The sequence below is a fragment of the Strix aluco genome, chromosome 16, assembly GCF_031877795.1.
Source record: "Strix aluco isolate bStrAlu1 chromosome 16, bStrAlu1.hap1, whole genome shotgun sequence".
Taxonomy (NCBI): Eukaryota; Metazoa; Chordata; class Aves; order Strigiformes; family Strigidae; genus Strix; species Strix aluco.
Window position 1 is genome coordinate 15,588,168 of NC_133946.1, and position 26,815 is coordinate 15,614,982.

General features: G+C 40.1%; 2 protein-coding genes across 4 annotated transcripts in view; one reads left to right on the forward strand and one right to left on the reverse strand.

The window, feature by feature from the left end:
- USH1C (USH1 protein network component harmonin) overlaps positions 1-7,473 on the reverse strand; it is a 47,384-nt gene extending 39,911 nt beyond the window's left edge. For all 3 annotated transcript variants that reach the window (XM_074842239.1, XM_074842238.1, XM_074842237.1), the window contains exons 1-4: positions 7,393-7,473; positions 3,545-3,612; positions 1,385-1,528; positions 741-879 (exon numbers count right to left, since the gene is read on the reverse strand). In XM_074842239.1, coding sequence (XP_074698340.1) covers positions 741-879; positions 1,385-1,528; positions 3,545-3,612; positions 7,393-7,428 — 387 coding nt within the window. In that variant the 5' untranslated portion in view covers positions 7,429-7,473. The remainder of the gene's footprint in view (positions 1-740; positions 880-1,384; positions 1,529-3,544; positions 3,613-7,392) is intronic.
- Positions 7,474-10,638: 3,165 nt separating this feature from the next.
- Positions 10,639-26,815, forward strand: part of OTOG (otogelin) — a 106,461-nt gene continuing 90,284 nt past the window's right edge. Inside the window, exons 1-8 of the mRNA XM_074841775.1 lie at positions 10,639-10,715; positions 10,808-10,868; positions 11,008-11,062; positions 13,901-13,991; positions 23,858-23,950; positions 24,165-24,319; positions 24,689-24,807; positions 25,208-25,413. Of these exons, the coding sequence (XP_074697876.1) occupies positions 10,664-10,715; positions 10,808-10,868; positions 11,008-11,062; positions 13,901-13,991; positions 23,858-23,950; positions 24,165-24,319; positions 24,689-24,807; positions 25,208-25,413 (832 nt within the window). The 5' untranslated portion in view covers positions 10,639-10,663. The remainder of the gene's footprint in view (positions 10,716-10,807; positions 10,869-11,007; positions 11,063-13,900; positions 13,992-23,857; positions 23,951-24,164; positions 24,320-24,688; positions 24,808-25,207; positions 25,414-26,815) is intronic.

Consider the following 26,815-nt stretch of genomic DNA (forward strand, 5'->3'; position numbering starts at 1 on the left):
ATTAACACCTTCCAGTATTTTCCAGGAGATGTTTTCAAAAGTCATATATGTGTCTCGTCTTTGTCTTTTTCTCAGTTTTCTAGCACTGGAGCAAGGATGCAGCTGGAATCTCTCTACTGAGCTGATCACAACCCAGGAACAACTCTCCTGTCTACACTTCCTATTCTCATGTGTAATGTAGGGAAACTCTGGGAAGGGCATCAATGCCCTTTTCCAGAGTTACCAACTGGCAAATCCCATGCTTAAAAGTAAGCTACGGACACATCCAGCACAGTGTTTGTGGTGTCCTATGCCACCCTCTCAATTCTAACTAAATACAAAATTTGTGGTTTTGTTCTAAGAAGTAGTTTCTAAAAGCATCCAGGGGTTACACTGAAGCATATCTACAAAACACTTTCATTAAACACTGTAATGAATCATGCCAGTCTAATACATTTTGGATAAACACTCCAGAAAGCCCTTTTATCTTCAGAAGTTATCTTATTCCACATATGAAAAAAAGGTTTACATATCATTAAAAATGGTGAAAAGAACATTTTTAATGACTTGATTCACTATTGGTATAATAGTATTTATCGTGGCATTGACTTTCATATTTTATGAATTTTATTACAAGAGAGAAATAGCACCTTAGCAATAGCTATTACTAAATATTAAAGAACAGTTCTTACTGCTCACTTCCCTACCATTGTCACAAAAGGCTTTTTGCAGCACAGCAGCCACGAATATAGTTTTCCTACCTGAAGTCCAACATTGTCTGCCTGTCCTCCTTTAACTAACTGGGAGATAAAGAGGCCGCAGCTAAATTCCAGTCCACCTCTCACACTTATTCCAAGTCCTTCAGGATGCAAGCGATCCAATCTCACCTCTTTCAGCTTTCTGCATAAATGGAAGAGACTTGACTGTTCAGGTGCATAACACTTGTGGCAATAATGTTTCATCTGTAAGTTACACATAATTTTTCTCTTACAACATTTAGGCATGGAAAAAAGCAAGTTGACTCAAGTTTGGATGGATGTGTGTTAGCTAAAGCCATCAAGATTTTTCATAAGAAAAGACATTTGCAACCATCAAAGCTGTCTGCTTCTAGAGGGTTAGAGCTATAAAAATTTTTTTATTATTAAATGCCGGAAAAAATGAGAAAAGATTGTTTCAACTGGAAAGCATTGTTTTTGACTCCCTTATCCTGCTTTTACTAGATTAAACTACTTGGCAAACAATTTCAAGTAGCTCAAAACTGTACTTCTAGCAAATATAGCAAAAGTAAAATAATTATGCCCAGCTTTACACAGGTGACTGATATTTTACTCTGAATTCATCTGAAAGTTCAGTCAGCATTTCTTGCTTGTATTTAAGTTAGCTGCATTGTTCTGCATTCTCTTACCGTGATCTTTTGGGTGTAAGCTGATCATATTCTACCTGGTGTTTTAAGGGGATAAGTGGGCGGATAGCATCAAACAGAGGCAATCTGCTTGGTTCGTTAATCACAAGTTTTAGGTCCCCCACAAACACTGGGAGATTCATAGACCTGCAAACACATAGTGAAAAAACAAGCACAGGTAATCAACACACCAACACAAAACATCATTTAATAACTTGCTGTACATGTGGCCTCAGTATTTGCATGTCCCTTCAACCTACGAAAATAGTTATTTATGCCAATATTGGTTTAACCAAAGCAAAACAGCCTCTGAGAAAGCAAGTCTTCTGTAAGCTAAGAGGAATGACAACTACCTGCTTCAAAATAGTTGAAATCTCCTATATATTGCCTTTATCTTCTAAGGTCATGAACATCACTTTTATAGATGACATCTTTAATTTCATTCTGAGAGTCCCAAAAGATTTATGGAACCATTTGGAAATAGCTTTCTAGATCAAATATACCTGCCTACTAGATTTTTGTTTCCTTACTAGTTAGGAATCTTTCTAAGTGAATCTAGGCTACAAGCTCCTTCCTTTCTTGAACTTAGGGGACTGACAAATTCTTTTGATCCAGGGGAAAAAAAAAAAAAAAAAAAAATCACAATACTCAGCACCTAGAACAAAGACTTGCTTTAAGTTTTAAAATTCTTTTTCGAATCAAAATTGAAGGGCCATCAACCACTAAACCAAATCTACAGAAGTTATACTGCTGCGATCATCTGTTTTATGAGAGCTATGCAAAGTAGTCTCCTTGGTATTATCAGCTCTGAGATAGTTACAGGTCTAGAAAATATACTTTGCTACCCAGCTTCAAGAGCAGAGGAACAGTTCCCTAAGGTTCGGTGGAGCTATTCCCACACAACATCCAGTTAAACTTAGTCTATATTATTTGCTGTTCCCTCTCTTATAATTTACATTTCCTGGCATACAGTACTTCTGAGGCATATGCATTGAAAATACAGATCAGGAATGTATATTACATGGGATTAGAAGTCAAATACTTTTGGAAATTCTATTCACAATGAAGCAGACATTAAATGTTAACTCCAACAGCAACTGCACGTATTTTTGCCCTGGAATACTTCATAACGTATTCCAAAAAAGTGATACATCATCAACATATGTTCACAGAGATATTGAAAATTTTGCTCAAGTCATTGCAATTTTAGAAACGGAAGAAACGTTACTATATGCATTGTTAATTTTGTAACTGCAAGAAGATTTTAAATAATTAAGAGCTACTGAATCAACCGGCTTTCCAAACAACAGCCTTTATGAATGGAGAAGCAATTAGACAGACCTGAGTGAAACTGAATCAGATATGCAGCTGAATACACCCATAACTATAGCTCAGTGCAAACATCAGAGGGAAACGTCTACATTTCACTCAGCTGAGATGCTATTAATTAAGATATGAACGGAAACAATGTCTATCAGAGCCACTTGTCCATGATGAGTGGAAAATACATTCTCATCTTCTTTGAAAAACAATGGATCAGAGGCTGATCTCATTTGCAATGATATAGGTCCTAAGCAACTGGTTTAAATCAGTTCAGCAAAAGGATTGGCCTATCACTTTACCATTTTTTTCCCATTATGTTGTAATAAGCCAGAGTTCTTAAACATGCCAAACAGTTTCCAAACTCATTTATTTCATCTTTCAGGTAAAACTGTTACAAATAAATTTTTATCTGAATAGCTGGCAAAACTCTTTGGAAAGCGAACTCAATGAAAACCTCTGTTGCAAATAAATAAGCATTATTTGGAAATACTAATGAATTGGATTAATGCTCTCTTTCTGTTTCCTAAGAACGGTTTTATCATCCAGGTGCTTCTCCCCCACACCAATACAAATCCACAAAATTCTTTTACAAAACTGCCAAGTCATAAAACCAAAGCAACTTTACAGGTGATCACAGACATGCTCCTTCCTTATCTGCAGTCTACGCTGTAAAAGTATAAGACTTCACTAGACAGGATAAAAACCTATTACTTCAACACTTTTCTAGTAGCATACAGAAAGACCCAGCAGTATACAGAAAGACTTAAAATCTTGAATATTCATGCTTTACATTTAAAACCAGCAAAATTCTACACAAACGTATATAAAGTTAGATCTTACTGGTGGTACATCCGCAGCACATCATAAAGGTAATCCTTCTCTGCTTCATTGTCAATTAGTAGATTAACCTGAAAACCCAAGGACATGATCGTAAATATCTGACTAAATAGCCACAAAGGTTGAGCATACAAGACTTTCACAAATTCGTAAGCCATAGAACAAAGATTTCAACAAGGAAAGACGTTTTGTTTGTTTGTTTAAAGATAAATACATTTTTGCAACAGAGCATTACCTCACAATGTGAAACTTAGAACAAGACTTTCTAAAATTAGTATTACAACAATTGGACAAGGTGGTAAATACCGATATATTCTGTATGCTAGATTTGCCCTCAGCAGTAGTATTACTACAATAATATCATATTTGCCTTACCTGATAATCACTGTACTGTTGAATAAATGTTTTCAGAAACCTTTTTGGCCATTCATTAATATAGCACATGCCGTCACAGATAAAACCACCACAGTGAGATGATTATAATCTATGTTCTGTCGTCCAAACCACTGATTGCAGGATCTCACTTATAACATTATGCAAACTGCTATACTTCTGTTCCTCTTTGCTCCAGCTCTTAACTGATAGAACTTGCTAGTTATTCTTTCCTCCCCCACTAATAGTACGTTTACTTAAACCAGTGTCATATTACTATGCCTGCTCTTGGATAATTACAGTAAAATAAACCAAAAAAACCCCCTAAGAATTCTCACATGAGGAGTTCCAATTTATATTCAGTGACAGTGAGACCCCCATCGATGTTACTTGCAGTGAGAGGTCACATCACATTAGTTTTACATTTGGACAAGCTTAATGTTTAGGAAAACAATTTACATCTGACCTAAAGTCTAATATTACTGTGACGTAAAGTCTGAGGACCAATTTGCATACTTAAAGAAAGGCCCTTTCTTTCTAGGTTTGCATTATATTCCAAACTAAATACATGCTTCATATTCTCTTTGTCCCTTTTGGCTCTCTAAAGCCAGCAAGACTGCACATCCAGGTGGTTTTCTATTACTTGTCTCATCTGGAAAAAAAACACTTTCAAAACACCTAAAGGCCAAAAAGCTACATGCAGGACAGAATTGCTTGACAGTAATACTAGTAAGTAATCCAATTTATTCACGGTGAATTTCAAAACACACAGTAAACATCTGCCTTAAAAGCAAATAAAATAGTTGCAATCAAAACTGACTGGTTCACCAATACTGTACACAGACTCAAGGCAAGGCGATATATGTAAAACTAAGTCCAACATCCATTTTCCCCTTCCCCATCAGGAATACAACGTATAAATCAGCTTCAGTTCTGGTATCCAGAGCTCCACCTCCAGTGCTAGCTAAGGTACTGTAAGAGCAGTGTCTCATGAAAAACATTAAATGTTTTCTCCTGATTGGGAAAGCAACCACTAACAACATCACATTTTCCTCCTGATATGCTAGCTGATGGACACATCCCCACACCTGCTCAGGAACTAGAGGGCCATATCTAAACTCCTCCATTTCTTCTCACAAAACCTTCAGTCTCTCTGTTTGATTCCTGCACTTCTCACCCTAACCAGCAACTTCCTCTGACAAAAACAAACACCCAAGTGACTTATATATTCAGAATGCTACAGCTAGGTTAATCTTGCTGGGCCATCTCTCAAATTAGGTCATTCTTCTCCTGCTGCCTTCTATTCCACCAATTATCACTTCATTGTAGCAACCTGCATCTCTTACAATTTTGCTAATTCATTAACTTCTTGCAATACACTTTACCTAGGCTTATCAACAGCTTCCAAGAGCTGGCTCTTAATAATTTCATAAATCCTAGATTATGCCCCCACATGTTAAGAGGAAAAAAAAATAATTAAAAAAAAGTCAGTGGTGACATGTTGTAACTTAGATCAGAGAAGTATTTTAGTATCTCTCTATTTCTCGAGAAAAAAACTGTAGAGTTTTGGAATGGATGATTTCACAGCTTTTAAACCAAGAATATTAACAGAATATCTGGACACAGCCCTGGACAATCTGCTCTAGGTGGTCTTGTTGGAGCAGATGACCTCCACTTGTCACTTTCAACCTCCACCTTTCTATGATTATTTAAGGGTATCTTCACAGAAGTTGTATAATTCTCAATCCTAGAACACAAATAAAGAGTTGTTTATGCTCTATTTCTTACTATATAAATTGCACTGGTTTTCATAGAATTAATAAGTAGTCATCACAGAAACTGTACCTACATACAGAAGAAAACTAAAATCTGGTAACAAGTCTATGTAAACTTATTCAGTAGGATAGAAGTTGTGGGGAAGAAGTTCAGATTACAGTAATGCACTACTGTAGCACTACCTAATCTGTCAACCTTCAAAGAATAAAATGAAGTTCTATCACAGCCTTTGAAAAACTATTGAGGGAAATGGAAGAACTGGCCAATACATTTGGATATGTTACATATTTTGCATTGCTTCTTGGTTGATAGGGAGAACTGATTAAAATTACTGAGAAAAAAAAAAAGTGACAAATAATTGAGGAAACTCAGATCCTGTAGCTGAGCATTTTCACTGGCTTGAAACAGAAAAAGTAAGTATCCAAGATACAAAAATTGCCACAGGGGCCCCTAGAACCAGGATGATACAAAGTAATTTAAAGAAAAAAACCGTTCCAGTATCCTTTAACTCAGATCAAGTTTTCACTCAGATATGCATCCTACTTATTGGCACCAACAAACACTGACAATAAATCTTGTGTTACCAGGGGTGGGACTAGAATGATTTATGAATTATAGCAGCAGTGAAAGGGAAAAGGTTTAAAGTTCAAATGGCAACCATCCGCCTAGGAACCATATAAATATGTTGCACAACCCACTGTTGAGTTATACAGTAATAGGTAGCAAGGCAGAAATAACTTTCTAGAGGGCTATGGTTATCACTACAGAGTATCCACGTCTTTAATGTTTTTGAACTTCAGTTTGACATATAGGTGCTTTTTTGCATCCCCTCTACTTCATTCTAACAATTCTTTAGTTAATGAGCTTATTACCAGATGATACTTCTATAAAACACAACTTCGAAGAAATTCCATTTCCTAGCTGACAAAAAACCAAACCAACCACAACCTCCTCCACAGAAAAAAACCCACAAAACGGTACTGAAATTTTTAGTCTGAGAAAGTCCTAAATGGTTATGCAAAAACATCTCTTAAACGTGAAAACCATTTCCCCACCCTTCCTTAAATAGAGCTTTTTGAGCTTACTTTGCTCAGACAGTTGTGAACTCTGCTGAGCACTTACTTAACTGGGTAAATGACAAAGTGACGCGCCAGGCAGACCGAGTCGCTCCGTGTATCAAATGCATTTGCACATGACTGCACATGCACAATTGCACTCGTGAATGTTAAGGTGGAGCCGAGGCTGCCGAGCAGCGCGCAGGGCTGGCAGCGGGAACCGCCTGGGCCCGGACTTCAGCCTTCCCTGAGCTGGACTGCGGGCGACATTTTTTACGTGATATTAAAATAAAATCTATTGTATCAAGCCGTGAAAAAGCTCACGCCTTGGGGAATGTTCCTCCTCTTCTGTCCCTCCCTTTCTAAGGGTTTTCAAGTTTTACAACCATCCTCTGACAGGAGGCTGCCGCCCGCTTTTCCGCGCCGTTTGGCCCGGCAGAGACGAATTCCCCGAGCTTCTCCCTTCGCCATCGCGCAATCGGGCCCGCCGGGGGCGTTCAGCCGGGGGCGCTCAGCCGGGGGCAGCGGCGGGGGCCCGCCCGGCCCTGCCCCGCTCCAGGCCGCGGGGCAGCAGCTCCACCCTCACCCTCTGCGCGCCCCGGGACGCGACCGCGGGTGTCGGTGGGCGCCGCGGCCCCGCTCTCTTACCTTGTGCCGGAACTCGCGGGCCACCCGGCGCTCCATGGTGCGGACGCTGCGCGGGTGCGGACGCTGCGCGGGGCGGCTGCGCCGGCGAGGCCGCGCCCCGGGGCGGTGGGAGGCGCACCCGCCGCCGCCTACGGCACCCCCGGCCTCCGCGGCTGCAGCGGTGCGAGCCGGCGGGCAGCGATAAGCTCCGCGCGACCCCAGGCTCGGTTTATCTGAAGCCAAAGCAAAAGAGAAAGAACAAGTAAAAGAAAAGCCGCCCCCCCCCCCGCACGCAGTATGTTACCTGGCCTTCTTTTCCCTATGCTGATTTTTACAACTGGTTCTTCTCCCACGGCACAGAGCTCACATGCAGGTATGTATGTCACCAGCCCTACTAGTTAGGAAAAGCACAGAGATGTGCAATCTAAAGCATACTAACACCTGGAGGGAAAAAACAAACAGAACCAACTTTGCTTCAATAAATTGCTCTGCTGCAAATCATCTCATTTTTTTTATTTGGAAGTAAGGAGGGTGAATCCGGTATCACTAAGTCTGATTTCTCACTAACAGAATATTGTTGCTTACAAATGTAGCCTCTGGCATGTCTACTGTGAGAAGTAAGAATCAAGCTCAGAGCACCTGTGAAGGAGACTATTTCAGGCTAATCTCTCTTAGGTTAGTTTGTCTTGGGCTGGTTCTTCTCCCACTTTCCCTGGTACAGATTTCTGCAATCAAGCCTGGAAGCAAGAGCAGGAGACCCGTTAACCCACATCCCTTAGTCTCCCTTAGCTCTCCCCAGCTTTACCCACATAACTCCGGAGAGCAGGGGGTTTATGTAAGCACAGGTAGCTCACCTGCTCCTCCTCCCAACAGAGTGGAAACTTGTATGAATACATATAACGAGATGATAAAAAAAAAAAATCCATACCCCCAAATACAAACTGGAATCTGTCTTATTACTGCTGTGTGCTAACCTTCGTAAGCTACACCAGCTCCTTTAGAAGTTGCTCTTACCCCTTTCAGAAGATAGCTTTGCTGTATCAGCACATTTCAGTGGTATGTACACTACCCATTTCTCATATCAGGTGTCAGGAATAAGAGAGGAATGCATTTTTAGCCTGTATACAAACAAATACAAAATCTGTTTTCAGAAAACAATTTTCTCTTAGAAGTGCAACTACTAGTACACAGATCATTTGTCTTCTACCTAAGTACCAGTACCACACAGTACTGAAAAGCTATTCCATCCAAGCATTAGACACACAGCTATAGAATTCCTTCCCTGTATATGCAAAACAAAATTGTCTTATATTTGAAAAGAGAAGGAGATACATAAAATTTAAAGTATACATAAAATACTGTGTATGTTTCCTTTAATTTTACATATAGACTATAACAGTCTTTGATATCTATCAATCATCTCTAAAAGACTTTACAGGAATAGATCTTTTACAGGCTGAAAGTTATGTACATTTGAAAGAAATTAACCTTTTTTATCATATAGATAAATTTTCCAGGAGTCAGAAACTCCGTCATGTAGTAAAATATTGTGGAATTAACTTCATTTGTTAATGTGAAAACTGCTCTGAATCATCAGGTAATGGACACAACACAGAAAGAATAATGAACTTGGTGGGCTGTTAGTCTGCTTTGGTACATGAATTTCTGTGCTCTACTGTGCATAAATACAAAGCAAACAAACCCACAAAGCTATCCCATGCTCCAAACTGGAAGTTTGTTATCATTAAATTGATGAGACGGTTCTGAAGTTTCCATTACTTCAAATATGTCATATTAAAAGATGGTACAGTTATGACTGTTTATTAATTTTGGATAATGAAATATTTCATAGCAAGAAATCAAACTACATCTAAATTAGCTTTAACTTAGTTTCAGTTATTTGCTACCAGTGGCATTAAGGGAAAATGAATAAAGTGGGCAGCCCATTCAATAGGTAAAGAAAAACTTTAAAATGTGTGTTGTGTAAACTGATTCCTGTTGCTTTTGATCTACTTTCTCTACTTCCATTAATGTAATCTGGATCACAGAAAGTGCACCAAAGCCAAGTGCATGGTGCATTTAGAGTAGATGGGCTCTGCTACAGGCTGGGGCTAGCACATAATTCTAAAAATCTGAGGTTATTGGGAAAAGACTGTGCTGAAGTTAAAGAATATCTTTTCTGTCTCACCTTCTTTTCTTTCACACACATTCTCCCTCCAACATTTACAGGAGGGAACAGAATTCTCAGTGAAAACATCACTAGTTTTCCATCATTTCATTAGAAATGAAACACTTGTTGCAGCAAGAAACACAATCCACAGGGACAAATTACAAAGGCAGAAAAGAGATCTTTTTAATGACTTACTGTTAACAGACTTCCCAAAGCAGTCAGAAAAGGCCCCTTTTCATCTGAGACAGTTTCTCACCTGGTATAGGCAGCTTCTAAAGCTTCTGTTATAAGATATGCAAACCTGAAGAATGATGGGGAGAGAGAGGCAGCAACAGATGGGAAAGGGAAAAGAGCAGAAAAAAGGTAACAGCGTTAGGAAGAGGGAAAAGGGAAGAAAAATAATGGAAGTAAGGTAAAACAGAAAATTTAATCACGAGGGAAAAAAAAAAAAAAAGATGAAACCTGGAAAAGGGTCCACAGAGAGCTCCAAATTCAAGAGTGTGAATTTATAGTAAAAAAAATGTTATCAGAAGCTATGGAAATAACCTATAGACATCAGCTGCATGCTGCACTCAGTCCATGCCTGTCACTACTCGACCTCTGACACCTGTTTCAGGGGGCCGGCGCCAATGCTCGGCGTTAAGTACCGACCCCGTTTGCTGCCTCCCAGCCCAGCCCAGGCAGGCGGCTTCCCGCAGGCGGGCACTTTGCGGTCGTGGGACATTCCCAGGCGCCAAGGCAAAGCCCCGGGCTTGCTCGCGTTAGAGGGGGACGCAGCCTACACCGCACCCCGCCGCTCCTGCTAAAGCCTCATCATTTCCTAAACCCCACAAAGGTGGGAAAGTGGAAATAAACGTGCGGAGCTAGGGAGGTCAGCGCCCGGCACGGGCAGTGAGCGAGAAGCGTTAGTGGGGCCGCAGCCGCTCGGCTGTGGGGGCAGCCCCGGTCAGAGCGAGGGGCGGTGGCCGGGGGTGGGTGCTCGGGGAAGGGCCGGGGCGGAGGGCGGGCGGGCGGCTGATAAACCCCTCGGCCGCCCCGCCCGCGAGGGCGGGATGAGTCCGGGGCGCAGGTAGCGGCTTGCGTTGAGGGCCGGAGTTCTGTGGGGAAGCTGCTGCCGCCCGCATGGAGGCTCGGCTCCTCCTCGGGGCGCTGCTGTGCGCCTGCCTGCCGCGGGGTGAGCGTCCCGCCGGGCAGGGTGTGGGGATGGGACGAGAGGGGGGACAGGGCAGTCCCGGCCGTCACTAACCTGCCGCCTTTGCGTTCTAGCATTGTCTCTGCGGGGTGCCCGGGCGCAGCTCCCTGCCGGCGGGGACCTACCGCTACCCAGGTAAGAGCCAGCCGGGACACGGTGGGGGCTCCTTTCTCGCCGCCGCAGGGCGCGGCCGGGCGGGCGGCAGCCCTGAGGCGGGCCGGGAGGAGTGGGCTGCCTGGGCTGAGCAACCCCTGCCTTGTTCTCCTGTCCTTAGCCGAGGCAGCGCCGCGGGACCTCGGAGAGGGGGCGGCCTCGCCGCGGCGATGCAGGTAGGGGCTGTGGGCCGGGCGCTGTGAGGGGCGGCGGGCGGGCACGGCGGGGTCGGCAGCTGCGGGGCCTCCTCGGGGAGACGAGGCCGCCGGGACGTGCGGCTCTTCCCTGAGGAGACCCCGCGGGGAAGGCAGCCCCTTCCCGTCGTCGCTTGCCTCGAACCGACCTGGGCTGATGAGGCGACGCGGTGCCGGCGCTCGCGGCCCGAGATGGCGCCCGGCTTTCCCGCGCTGCGCCGCAGCCCGGCGAGACCCCTCTGAGGGGTGGTTAGCGGCGCCGCTCTGAGGGATGGGTTGTCAGGATAACGTGTTTCTCTTACCTTACCTGAATGAACCTCTACATTACTGTGATTCCGTTTGTATTTCTGATGTCTGTCCTAGCCTTTGTGATTCTTCAGGACCTGTCCTTCAGACAGCGTTGAAGGTGTATTTTATCCCCACCATAATGAGTGTCAGTCATGAACGGAAAGAAATTTGGGGTTTAAAGCATTTAAATTGTGAGGGAATATGGTAGCTAGAGCTTCAGCTTGTTCAGAAATAGTTTGTTATATGTTGTATGAAGCATCCTTACTTTAAGGAAAGCTGAGGTCTAGTCTGGCTCATCTAGCAATAATTGCTTTGTGGGAGCCTTTTCACTTCTCCGTAAAAGTAAACAAGCTGGCAGTATCAGATCGCTACAACTCAGTGCTGGTTTTTGGATGTGGTTTATCTTGGCAACCCAACTATATCATTCGTGGCATGTTGCTGAAATGTAATTAGGGTGTGTGGTTCCTGTTCCCTTGTTTGAGGGTGGGAAAAGGCAAGTTTGCTTTGTAGCCCTTGTTCATAGCTCTGCAGAGGAGTCACATTTCTTTCTGCTTTTTCCCCGCTCTTTCTGGGAAAAGCTCAGTGGAGAGAAAGTCATGCCACATAACTGCAAACAGGTAACAAAATCAACCACTGATAAGAGCAAATCCTTGTGGATTGAGGTTCCCCCCCCAAGAATTCAAGACCCAGTAATTAGGCTCTTTGTTTCCTACTGTGCTAGCCAACTGAGCAGAAAACTTCAGTAAGAAATATGCTTAGGAGAAAGGAAAAAAATAAATTCAGTACTACTTCTTAGAAGAACCTAAAGAGTAGTTGCTCTAGTCATTTGAACTGTCTAAAACTAACAATAAAGCATTTTTGCGCGTTCTTGCTTCTTCAAGAGGAAAAGATAAAGCAATATTAAATGATGGTCATTAAGCCCTCTGCAGAACTTTATGTCCATGAAGACTTGGCTAATGATATAGCTTCTGACATCAGTTTTCAGTCAAATCTCTAAGTAGGTACTTAGAACACAGAAAACACTTGCTATTTAAAAATACTATACAGAACTGTGCACAGGACTGAGAAATTTAAACTCACCATTTTCCTTGAAAATGTTCACCATTTTCCTTGAACCTGGGTGTTCAAAGCTGCATCTTAAAGAGCAATTTCCAAAATACTATCTACAGTACCTCTTTGTGTAAATGAGTTTGTACCTAGTCCCACTTCTCTGTAAATGGGGTGGAAAAGGTCATAAATTTATAGGTGCTAAAACTTTGCACTTACAAGAAGATGGGAAGGAACTCATACATTCACACACCATACCTAAATTATGCGTTATCCTTGGGTAAAACAGATGTGAAAGAATGTTGTCCCTCCAGTTTGCCTAGATGCTGTCAGATGACTAGTGATTGTGACTGTTTTTTAAGCTGTTAACAACTAACCTGTGGGTTCTTCCCTGCCCTCCTGCCCCACAAAGTATCGATTTGAGTTCTTGTCATGGCGCTCTGGTGGACTCAGCATATTTCTGGTTCTGAAGTGCTACAGGTGCCACTGCGTAAATAATTTGAGTTCAGAAAGAGAGTGGAGGGATTGTGACTGGCAGCACGGCTAGATGAAGGAATTAAGTGAAAGTTGGATTAATAGATGAATATGGCAAGAATGAGAAGGAGAGGAGTCGATGTTGTTATGGCATACCAATTTATAAAAATGATTACAAAGCCTAATAGACTAGAAACACTGGGATTCCAAAGGACAATTTCTTGACAAGAAAAAGAAAGCTTAATTCATCGCAGTACTGTGAATTAATACAAGAAAACTTAAGGTATCTTGCTGCTGACTGTTGAAGGCAGAAGTACTTATGAGAAAGGAAACATGAGAATAAAAGCTATAGTCTGTCATCATATGTCTTTGAATGTTAGAACAACAGGAAAAGATTAAAGAGAAAATGGTAGGAAATGTTTTGAAAACTAACCTGGGTATTTATGATTTTTTAAAAAAACAAATAAAAAACCCACCACAAAACAATTTTTGGTTTTGCTGCATTTTGGATCGGGTTCTTGGAAAATAGTGTGGATTTAGGACCTTACAAGGTATTTTGTTAATTAGTATGACGTTGTTTAGTGATTTATGCATGCATAAATTTTAAAATTATTTTAAATAACTGTAACTGAGTGATAAGAATTTCCAAAGCAGTAGAATGTTTGTACTGAGAGTTACGTTAAATACACATGATGGTATAGAGGCTGTAATTGAAAGTAAAAGGAGTATGGAGAAGGGCACAGAGGACGGTGTTTGGATATGCAGTTTTAGGCTTTTTGGCTTAACTGGCTTAAAATCAGCCTGTTGTCTTCAGGCTTCATGTACTTTGCTACTTTACTGGAGTCTTGAGTGACTATACTTCTTACTTTACAGTGGTGTTTTCTGATAACTTTTTAGTAAGTCAATATGAAGCAATGAACTTACTGAAAATGGTAAATCTACTGATAGACCATGAAGAGATTTTTAAGGTGTCTTTGTTATAGCTGCTGATTTCTTTGTTCTTTCTGAAAGGAAACTGGAATGGCAGTTTCTAATGCTTCGTCTACTACGATATCCTTATCTCGGAACAGGAGACTTCACAGTATGGAATGTGGACCATCTAGTAAGTTTTTTGTTTCTACATGAAGTAGCTTAACTTGTCTGTTATATTCTGAATAATTTAATTATTTTTATGAATAAAAAACTAAAATAGCTAATACAGGCATTCAGGGTTAGGAAGCTCTACCTTCATTGGTCTCAAAGGACTACAGGAGTCTGACAATTTATCATGGGGTTTGACTTGGTTTTAAGTTTACACTTGAAAGTTTACATTTGAAAGACTGTCTCTAACTAGTTTTTCTAACAAAGAGCTTTCATGAGGGTAGTCTGCTATTGTAATGATACACCTAAAAGTGTGGATTTCTGCCTAGGTGCCATTAAATTACCAGTCCTGTATCTCTTCTGTGCTTGGAGGTTTTTTGTTTGATACTATTTTGACTATAATCTATGGGTGCTTTTTGTGTGTGTAATCTATGGGTTAGCAGGATGAGGTACTCTCAGCCACCAGCTTGCAGTGGTGGGCATTTGCTTGAGGAATTTGTATCTTGGCACTTTTGGTTCATCTTACTGTCAGCAGAGGACAGGCTTTCCATCTCTGCTCAAGAGTAAAGATCCTCTGGGTTAGCTCTGTTGTAGAGCCTGTGCCATGCTTGTCTTGTACAAAGGAGAAACATGAGGCAAAGTAATTCAGAATAGTTTTGGGGATGTGAAACCTTTAGTTTCTCTTCAGTCAGCTTGATTGGTTGCATTGGGCCTGGGACCTACCTAATAATGAATAGTCTGGGTTTGCATCCCCTGGCTTTATAGCTCAAAATGCAAGACTGGGCTCTCGTCAATTGTGATTAGGGTTGTGCCATCTCCAAAAGCTTGTAATTTCTTTAATACATACTGTTTTCAGCACCTTTTGAGAAGTGTGTGACTGAATGTGGAGGAAAAATAGAAAGGTTTGGAGAAGCATAGTATTACTCAAAAACTGTTATGTATGAACCTCTCCAGTATATGAAAAATGTCATATATATGTATTGCGTATGACTGCTCTACAAATGTAGCAGTCTATACCAGTAACACTCCTCTGTTTTTCAGGATTGCACCAGCTTATTTACCAAGAAGTAGATATTTTCCTATCTCTATTTTTTTTAACCCAATAAAGCAGCTTCCAAAGAGAAGATGTGCAAATCATGTGGAGAAATTTGTTGCCATAATAATTTTGTTCCCTGGGTTTATTTTTTGCCAAGTGAAAATTTCTTTAATGGGACTAGCAAATTGTATGTTATATATGTTCATATGTACATATGTTCAGAACAACTAGCTAGAAAAAACACTTTTAAGATGTATTGTGCTATTTTAACAGAACTTATGAAAAAGTGTACAAGTTCATGATATCTTAAATAGGCCTAATATTTAAGAAAGGGAAGAACTCATCTATAGGGAGGGAGAATGAAGTGGGTAGCAAGTATCTCATGCTAACTCATCACATATCTAAGCTTTTAAAGGAGGATGTAGTTATGGCAAGAATTAGGTTTCATTGCCTTCTGCAGATGTAATAGGACAAACTTCCTGTTTTCTTTCTAATTCCTATTTCTATGGAGCAAAAATATGCATAAGGATTTTCCATTTCTGATGTACTTGCTTTGGCAAGACAATGTTGTTGAAGACGTGCTTTAAAAATTATTGATGATTGCCCATACTTGAAGGCAAATAAAATCAGGATTATTAAACTCTCTACACAGTGGAATAACTAGACATGGAAGTTTCCTTTTTAAGTCCCAATAAACTCAGTGTGGGAAATGGAATCCATTGACTGTGTGCAAAAGATAGATTAAAAACAAAACAAAAGAACAACCTGATCTGCTTTGTGAAAGTTTCTCTAAACACGCTCTAAATGCTTAAAACAATAGTTTCGTTCTGGCCCTTCCTGTTTGAAGAGAGATGCAGGCTGCTATACCTCTGCCCATGGACTGGGATTTGCACCAATTGGGAGATATATGAAATACTAAAGGTTTTGTGTTGTGTGTTGTTTTTTTTTTTTTGAAACCAGCAAGGTAGGTTGTCAGCTTCTTTCTCCAGTTTAGTGATGTCTCTATGAAAATTAGAACATACTTAGAACACTGATTATAATGGACTTATATTTCATCCTATTACAGTCAGTTCTTGTTGCAATAACTTTTTTCTTGCTTCCTATAATTATATATAAACATATTTGACATGTAATTTTTGTACAGTGGGTGCATGATTTATTGTGCAGTAGAACTCTTTACCTTTTGTGTCATATTAGTCAACTGAAGGTAGTTTAGAAAGTGATGTAACATCTTATATGTCAATGGAACGGATAAGTTGGTATAGTACAAGTAAATACCAGGAGATAAATTCCTTAGTTTCTTGTACCCAGGGAATATGGGATTTGAGTCTTGAAATGTTTGTCAGAATAACTGACAGCGGTTAACATGTAGTCTACATAGCTGTTAAACTTGTAACTTACTTTCATGCAATCTGGTTTTCATGGGAAGTTAAAAACCCCCAAAACAACAACAACAACAACAAAAAAGAAACAAAAAAACTCTAGAGCTAATGCATATTAAAAACCTGGGACAGGCAAGACACATTATTTCTGGAAGTAAGTTTCAAACTACTTTTGAAAATTCTTAATAGGTTACACACTTGAGATCTTCTTGTGTTGAAATGTTGCAGCAGGCATGAGTGTCTAATGTTTAAAGTCACTGTTACTGTAGAAGATACTTGTCCCTTCCAATATGTGTGCTGACTTCAAGAGATGCACCAGAGCAGAAAATCTGCAGCTAACTGGAAGGAAGGCTCTTGGTATTGAAGGATTGAAATTACATCCTACTCATTCACCTCAATCTTAAAAACAAAAATTTTACAACCTAGTGTAATGAGATCTTTGTCCTCATTTCAAGGCTGTATTGCATCCTGCTGAAGCCTGTGTGCCACAGAAAATTTTGCCATTACAGGCAGATGCTTTCAAAGGCTATGAAGTTGAAGGATAAAAGATAATGCAAGAAATACTTGTATTAGTTCTCCCATAGTCAAAAGGACACCTGAAAGCTTTCTAGGGAAAGTGTGCAATGGAAATTGTGCAGAGTTAAAAAATAAAAAACTTCAAGAATGGTGACAGCAAATGTTTAATTATTCAATTTTAAGCATACCTTCTACTCTGTTACGTATGGCTGTAGGTCTAGTTGATGTTTTTTTGTGGATTCTTAGCCTGAACTGCTTTGTTTTCTCATTTTTCCATTTCAGAATAAAAATTGCTGGTTTTAATAGATCTTTTTAATACTTTGATAACCTTCAGGCAAACCTCTCTTCTACATGTTCATAAAGCTTTTAAAATGTGTCATCTTTTAAAGAATCCTGAAAACTATTAAGTCTTTTGTCTATTTCTGCAAATAGCTTTGGAGCTCTGAAACTGTTTGGGCCAAAGTTGGTAAATAAGCAGAAACATAAGAACTGAGGGAACAGACTGAACCTTGTACCTACCTAGCTTAAGTAAAGCTTAAGTAAAACTTTATTGCTTTCAGCTCTCTGAATTAATCTTTCATACTTCAACTTTTCTGTCCAAGTGAATCTAATAATGAATATCCTGAAAGGAAATGTGTCTTCAGTGATTTGCATTAAGCAAATTTTTCTTGCCATGTCTTAAAAACCAGTAACAAAATACAGAATTCCAACACTAGCAAGTGCTTAATGTTTTACGGAAGAATGCCCATAGGAAGGTCCACATCAGTCACAAATCTTCAAGAATTAATAGTGTATTTATGATAATGGTGTATTACAGTGAGGTCAATGAGTTTTGGAGCATCAGGATTCATGTGATGGTTAAAACAAAAACCAAGTATTTCAAAGTTGATATGCATGGTAGTTTGAGTAGTCAGACATCTTCTTGAATGTGTTGGCTTGCATTTACTTTTGTGAATAAACTTTAATTTAGATGTCTCTTTGGTGTAGTTACGGGATACAGATACATGCTTTCTTTGCAGTTAAGCTCTTTGTGCTCCAAGAGGAGAGCTGTTCTTTAGTGACTGTATCTCACTTCATGCTGAACGCCTTCACATGATATAAATTACTTTCAGCTATACTTATTTTATTCCTAATAAACATGTTAGAAGATCAGAATAAGAAGTCATGGATGAGTATACCTGGACATAGAGTTGATTTGCAAGTGAAATAAGTTCAATACATCTTAAATACTCATTGGAGAAGGTAGTAATATAAGAAAGCATACTAAACTAAGCGGGGATAATTTCATAGATATAAACCCACAAAATATAGTGCATCTATAATAATATTCAAAATAAATGCTTGTTTAGCTGAAGATGAACAATTACCATATGAAATTGATGGAACTTGTGCTTGGAGCCCAGGTGAAGAACATTTGAAAGGCCAACCAGAGTTGGGTGGGATTGTACTGTAGTTAAAAATGGATTTTGGGACTTCCTCTTTTCAGGTCTACATGATGCTATTAAGGCATCTCTTTTCAGAGAGCAGCAACAATAGTCACCTCTGAAGCTTGGACACAGATCTCCAGAAACACTTGCAAAGAGATGCAGACAGGCTAGATTACAGTCTCTTTCAAAGGCTGTGATAAATAATGAGCATGAGGTTCTGCTACTGCTTATAGGATGCCAGCTCTGGCCTGAAGGCTCTCACTGCCAGACACTGATGAATGAAGAAAGGGGGTGAACTAAATGGAGATCCAGGTGCCCAAGGGACTAAAATAACCCTATCCACAAATTGAGTGGGGTTGCAGCCTAATCAGTAATTACTAGATGGTTAGAGTATTTAAGCAATGAGAAGAGCAGAGAAGAATTCAGATCTGTGTTATAAGATGATCCCAAGTCTTCACCCTGTTCAATAACGAAGGAATTTGAGACAAGTTGCTTCATGACAACAATGGTCATATTATCAGAGTGACTTGCAGGTTGTAATGGCTAGAACTGGTTAGAAATCGCGTTATTACTTATGCAAGTCGAATTGTGTTACTGAGGCCTACCACTTTCTGTTAGAAAAGTCTCACCAGTTTTCAATTTCAGATTCCACCCCAATGCACTCAGCTGGCATAATGTCAAAGGAAAAAGAGGAGCTCAGGACTTTGTAATAGAGGGTACTTTCAGGTAAACGAAGGACCCAATATTCTTCCATAACCTTTCTTAATTTTAAACTTTGCTTAGTCTTGATTTTTATTCCCTTTCTGCAGGTGATACAATGTTTCTCATGTCCCTAGGACAGACCTAAACTTGTGATGATTGTATGCATTAACTTATGTAGGGAGCTTATATTCCTTTAATGACAAAGATCAGGGTGAACCCTTTGTTATAGGATGTTTATTCTTGATACCTGAGTAAGTATTTCTGTGTTAATTGAGCAGAATTGGATGATTAAAGGGGCCACACTGTTTGCAGTAGTAAGATCACTAAATGTGATCTGAATCAACACTATTCCTCTCATTACCTGGTTAAGGATAACTAATCTTTGCACACAGAGCTCTTCTATGCAATGTAAGGCAAGATACCACAGTAATGTAAAAAGGAATATAAGCAAATACAAGAGCTATGTTTATCACATTGTATTGGGTTTGCATGGCGAGGTTTTGGTAGCGGGGGTGCTGCAGGGGTGGCTTCTGTGAGAAGCTGCTGGGAGCTTCCCCCACGTCCGATGGAGCCAAGGCCAGACAGCTCCAAGTTGGACCTGACCCTGGCTAAGGCCGAGCACATCAGCGACGGTGGTAGCGCCTCTGGGATAACGTATTTAAGAAGGGGAAAAATTTCCTGTGTGACAGCAATTGCTGCCAGAGAGACGGGTGAGAATACGTGAGAAACAACTCTGCAGACACCAAGATCAGTGAAGGAGGGGGAGGAGTGCCCAGGGCTGGAGCAGAGATTCCCCTGCAGCCCCTGGTGCAGCCCATGGTGAGTCAGGCTGTGCCCTGCACCCATGGAGGCCCACGGGGGAGCAGAGACCCACCTGCAGCCCAGGGAGGGCCCCACACCAGAGCAGGGAATGCCTGAAGGAGGCTGTGACCCTGTGGGAAGCCCACGCTGGAGCAGGGGATGCCTGAAGGAGGCTGTGACCTGGTGGGAAGCCCACGCTGGAGCAGGCTCCTGGCAGGAGCTGTGGCTCCGTGGAGAGAGGAGCCCATGCTGGAGCAGGTTTGCTGGCAGGACTTGTGACCCCAGGGGGGACCCACGCTGGAGCAGTTCGGGAGGAGCTGCAGCCCATTTTGAAGCATCCACGTTGGAGAAGTTTGTGGAAAACTGTCTCCCATGGGAGGGACCCCATGCTGGAGAAAGGCAGAAGTGTGAGGAGGAGGAAGGAGTGGCAGAGACAACATGTGATGAACTGACCACAACCCCCATCCCCTGCCCCCCTGTGCCACTTGGGGGAAGGAAGTTGAGAAAATTGGGAGTGAAGTTAAGCCCAGGAAGAAGGGAGGGGTAGGGGGAAAGTGTTTTAAGATGTAGGTTTTATTTCTCATTGCCCTACTCTGATTTGATTGATAATACATTAAACTAATTTCCCCAAGTTGAGTCTGTTTTGCCCATGATGGTAACTGGTGAGTGATCTTTCCCTGTCCTTATTTTGACCCATGAGCCTTTTGTTATATTTTCTCTCCCCTGTCCAGCTGAAGAGGGGAGTGATACTGTGGCTTTTGTGTCCAGCCAGAGCCAAGCCACCACACACATTTTCTTACAATCACACATGCACAGACAGAAGAGAACTTCATAAAGAGAAAAATGCTCTTTATTGACTCATTTGACTCCCAATTCAGATTTGACCAACTGCCTTTCCTCTCTAAAAGGGAGCAAGGGAGGTCCTTCCCAGTGACAGCAAGGGTCCCCAGCCCACTTGACTCTGTGCACAATCTGTGGAAATGTGGCTTGAAGCAGGTTACCTGAGCCATGCTTAAAGGGGAATCATTCAACTCAAAACATCAAAAGGGGGCTAGTTTCCTCTACAGCTAAGAGGAACATGACTTGCAGTCTAATTGCAGATTATTGTAACTGGACAAGCAATAGGGCATAATCTTAGAGAAGCAAAGAGCAGAGACCTGAGCTCTAATTACACAGGTCTTGCACTACTCAAGATGAAAGAGATCGATGTCTGTCTCTCTTGACAAGAGGAATGAGGCTTTTGCATTAGTGACTAGGTTGGTCACTGAGTAGGTAAATGTGGTGACTCAGAATACATAGGGACCTTTCTACACTCTGCTTGCATTAGTTTTTAAATCAAACTCATGCTGGCCTGGTAGGGAAAGGAGCTAGATATTTGGGCTAGCTAGGCAAAGGAGCATTCTCTTTAACGTTGTCTCTGTGCCTTGTTCTTTCAGCATGGCCTTTTTTTTTCTGTTTTCTGTTTTTTTTTCTTTTGGCAGGGGTGGTGTGATGTGTGTTGAAGACAAAGGAATCAAAATTAATCGTTCTATATTTTAAAAGTCTTCATATAAGTAATTAGCATTTATGTTTTTGCAAATGTAAATGGCCATATAAACACCAATAAACTGTATTGAGAAATTTTGACAGAACTTGTAACTGAAGATAATATTTTGTAAAATCATATGGCCTGAAGTAGATTAACATGTAAGTTCTTTTTTTTTAATTGTGGTACAGCATAAGTTTCTTGGAGTCTTCCTCATTCTAGCATTATAGCCAGTGGTGAGCACAAAGCCTCTTTCTTGGAAGTTTTTACAATCTTACAAAGCAGAAGGAACTTTAAATATGACCTTTTGACCTTTTTCTCATTAAACTTCTACATTGACCACACTGCTAAAACAGCTGGTGATGACGTTTGAGGTAGCCTCACAAGAGCAAAGTCTTAACAACATTCATTCCATGAATTCTGACAAGAGTTTGCATGTGAAGTAAATGTTGCATGTACAGTTACTTGGTGTGTACATCTGAAAGCAATCTGTGTGTGGTAGATAACACTTTCAAACCCGGTGAAGTTTTTAAGAGTCATTGGGAAGTCCTGCTCCAGTTAAAGTAGAGGCTTAAAAGGAAGCTGGAGAGTGTTTGTATCATCTTGCTAAAAATGTTATTTCTGATTTTTAACAGATGTTTAGTTGCTCCCTCCATATGCAGCTTGCTTTTGGATTATTTTAGTGTATTTAAAGCTCTTAGTGAGAGGGTGTGGCTTGCTGGCTTCTTTAATGGTGCTTCTATTGATCTTTGCTGCTGGCAAAACAAACTAAATATGTGCCATAAAAGCTGTTGGTAGGAACTTGGACTGGTAAAACACCAATAAAATGCGTTTCTAGAAGAGGAGAGAAAAATTAGCTAGGGAGGAAACACCCTTTGAAATTGATGCTTTTTTTTCTGTTGCTATTGCTGGAATCAAGAATTCAGCATTCATTTAATGGCAGTAGGATGTCAAGGATCAACTCTTGACTTGTTACAAAGCATTTGTTTCCTTTCAGTCAGTTTATAAACAAAACATTTCAACCATTCTGTAAAGTAGTTCAGAATCTACTTTTGCTGTTGGTGCTTTTCAGGTCTGTTTAATGAATGCCAGTAGTGAGAACAAAACTTAAAGATGGTGTGACCCATGGAAGCATAAAACAGTGGTCCATATCCTAGAAGGCTTTCCTCTGAAGTCTGATTTTGTCAAGGCTAAATCAATTGTAGGGTTTATTTGCATTGTCAGAAGTGGCCCATGCTTTATTTTGCCTGCATCAGCAAAGCTTCAAACTCTTGAGCAAAACTTTCTCAAAAACCTGAAAGTGATCTTTGTATGTTAAGATTTATCTGTATACTACTGATGATTAGATGTTTCATAAGCAAGGGTTCTACTGAAATGGCAGACAAGATTTTCTGTGAATTCTGGTTTTCAGGACAGCACTTAAATTAATATATAAGATTATTTTCCGAGAATGTGTTTATGAAGGTAAAGAAAACAAGGCTGAGTTTTCAGTTTGTCTCTTCCTGAAATAGTTTTTTCTGAGGAACTTGTCTTCTTGTCTTCAACAAATACAATCTCAGTTTCTGTTCTCCAAACACAATAATTACTATGATTGCATAATATGTAATTATTAAAATTCAAATGCTTTCCTAAAGCAACTTAAGACTTTAAAAGATCAAATATTAACGAGATAAGTGAATATTTCACAATTGTCAGAAGAGCATTTAATCGCAAAGTCTAAATTTAGTAGTAAGTAGCTTTGTTTCTGTTTGTGCATATCTTTCCTTAGAGTGTGAAAACTTGTTTTGTCAGATTTTCAGGGGGATCTTCCAAGGGAAAATAAAAAGCTAAAAACCCTAACACCTCCCTCCCCCAAACCCAAACCTGTCATTGCAAGTTAGGGAGTTTGCTTTCTCTACAGTAGGCTCACTATATTTAAGCATTACATTTTTCCTTTCTTAAAACTGTCTCTGATAAAATTAGAAACATGAGCAGTGGTCTGTGTCTTTATGGAAAGAGTTTGTAGTTGGTAAACTCTTTTAAGTTGTAAGATGGAAGGAAGGCCGGCAGCTGAAAGGTTTACAGCTGGGATCTCAACACTTGTTTTTCTAGGGTAGCGTGCTCTCATCTTGGTACAGCTTACCCACACGGTGTTACTTGTAGCAGCCTTTTATATAAGGATACAGGTACTGTGCCTTTTTGTTGTGTATTACTAAAGCTTAGGGGACTAGACCCATGTCAGACTAACAGATACCAGAGCCTTTTTTGTTTGGCTTCTCTAAAGGTGTACTAGATTTATTTCATCTGGTTGTATTTCTTGAGGCGAAGCTTTTGCAGTATGTTTCCTGTTTGTGAGGCCTGTGGGATTCTCCTGGACGTTTCAATGCTAAGCCGGCATCTCCTGTCCCTCATGGAGTCACATCCGATGACAGAACTGATTAAGAATGAAAAATTAAAATTAAAATTAAGAATGAAAGTTATCATAATTTATTTTTAACATGCCTTGTTTTTTCCACTCAGATTTGTTTACATGTTTTAATGGAGGTGAGTGTGTCTACAGAGAGCGGTGCAACTGCAGTCGATTTAATGCAACTGGACCAAGATGCCAGACAGGTGTGTAAAGAGAGAAAACTAACCGGGTGTCTGGGATTGTACTCAGGTTTCCGCAGCTATAAGAGTGACTCTCCTCTGCCTACAGGTTCTTTCATGCCCTAGTATTTTTCCCTCTCTTTGCTGTGGTGATATTTCATAGCATACCACATATATTTGAACTACAGATTGAATCCAAAAACCAATGGTACTTCTCAAGTGACTCTCCTTTCCTTAGTGTATAATACAGGTGCTGAAAGAGATCACATATGCAGAACATGGGGTCAATATAATTTTGAAACTTTTGATGGACTCTATTATTACTTTTCTGGGAAATCCACATATGCGCTTGTGAGACATACTGAATTAGATGAACAGAGTTTTTCCATACAGGTAGGGGACTGCACTTCTACGCTCCTTTTAGCTGTTGTTGAGCTTGCTAATAATGCATTAATATTTAGAAATTCAAAGTAACATGTGATGATAGTACGGGGTTCTAGAATGTAATCTAGATGTAATTCTAATGTTATGTGGGCTACCAGTTACTATAGCTGGAAGGAAGCTGATGTGTGTACTTTCAAAACCTGCTGCTGCTGTGAAGAGTGCTCTAAAGAGTGATAATTGTACTCGGGTTTATGGGGAAGAGTAGAACCAAACTAGTTCATGTGCTGAGGGTGGGAATGGGAGTATTAATTGTGTAATGTGGATTGTGAAGACTTTTTTTCAGATCTTGACTTTGATGCTAGTAATTGTATTTGGCAGGTGAATAATGATCCCGAGTGCCATTCTTCTCCTTACTCCTGCAAAAGGTCCATTAGTTTGTTTTTTTCTGGAGGTGAACAGATAAAGATGAGCAGTGAAGTCACCTATAAAGGATTTGGGTAATTGCACTCATATTTCTGATGCTGTAGTTACACTGGAACTAATCTCATGATACCGATTTGATAAGAGATGTAAACTATCACTTACTTGTTGGTAGCTTAAGAAATAACTATCCAGACCACAGCTGTAATAATTACTCCCCATCTACAGAGTGGTGTCTGAGTAAGGTGACATCTAAATGAGTGGTACATAGTATTAAGAAGCATAACTGTTGACTCTGATCCTTTGATTTTTGCTCTTATTTGCAATTTAATCTTTTTTTTTTTTTAGTGGAATTACTCAATATTTATATCAGGGATTTTCAGATGTATGAGGAAGTCATTAAATCACAAAGTAATTGATTTTTAATAGTGATATTTTCTCATGTAAAGTTGTTTTTTATTCTGTCTTATTTCTCAGAGTACAGTTACCTTATATTATTGGGAACTTACAAATCCAGAAGCTAGCGGGATACTTCCTAGTCAGGCACCAGTATGCCTTTACACTGGCTTGGGATGGTACATCTGCAGTGTATATCAAAATGGCACCAGAGTATCTGGGTAAAACACATGGACTGTGTGGAAACAATAACGCTATTCTGCAGGATGATCTTGAAACTAGTTATGGTGAGTACTTAAAGTACTTTCTCTTGTGTTAATGCATGTGGGTTTTTTTGGGTGAACTAAATGTTACTTTGTTTAATTTTTAATTGCAATGCTAATTGAATATAAGATGGGCAACTTCTGAAAATATGATCTGGGAATACTTCTGATAGATGATATTTTTGAAGAGGGCCAATTTCAATGTAGATGGGACTCTGGGGAGAAAGATCTTTAAAAAGCATGATAAAAGCTGTCTTACTCCATTACTTAAAATGGTGTTTGTACTTCAGTTTCCTAGGACTTGAAAGGTAAAATCTGCCTTTAAATGTTCACTGCCCTCTTAGCAATTTTATATGGGAGCCTGAGATAGTGCTATGGGAAATAAATTTATAATTTTAATTAGTAAATCCAATCAATGAAGACTGCCAAATCATTTGATCTGGCACTTCATTTATGCGAACACTTTCAGAAGTGACCACTGATCCTTGGTTACCAACTTCAGATACTTTCAAGAGTCTTGGCTTTCAATAATACTGAGTGAAGACCTCTATAAAGAACTAGGGGAAAAAAATCAGGCTCTTTGAAAGGTTTTTCAAGTTAGGTGATAAAAACTTCTAGAAATAATTGTTTTGGGCTGTTTAACTCTTTGCTGGTCCTCTTTAAAATTAATGTATTTCTGTAGAGTACTACTTAAAAGCTCAGAGTACAATATGTACTAGGCTTCCTCTGTTTGTGTGCCACTCAATTTTAGAAAGCATCAACCCTGCACTAATATCAGCTCTTACTCCCATTGAATAGCTTGCTCATTGAATCAAAATGCTTAATATAATACCAAGATCAATAGCTCTTTGTCCTCATTGCCTTCAGAGACTTTCTTCTACCCTCTCACCTTTCTCAGGATATCTCAGTCACATAAAGCTGTGATTGTAGCACGAGTCAATACATTGCATACTAGCTTTATCCAATTAGCTTGGGGAGCAGTAGTAATGAAGATATGGCAAGATATGCATTTGTGGGTAATCCAAGTAGTAATCAATGCCACCACTTGTCTATGATGGATAAAACCTCTCTTAGATAGTTTAAAGCTAGCATGGACATTACTACTTACGTGAAAAAGTCATGCCTTTACTTGGTTAACATACACAATCATTTTGTACCCTTGCAGTGACCCAAGGAATGCCTGATTTTTCTTGGATTTTAGACTCTGTTGGGAGTTTCGTGTACAGTAACAGCATAGACCTATGTTTATACAGGTTATTACAGCTTTTCTTACCTTTATTCCATTCAAGGACTGCAGTAGGCACAGTCCTGCTCCCTAAAGCCCTTCCTTACCAAATTCCATTAGTAAGCTTCTTTCTGCCATTCTAAAGCCTTCTTATTAAAGTCCCTTTTAAAAGTTGTTGTTTCTTAAATGGTCCAGATTGTC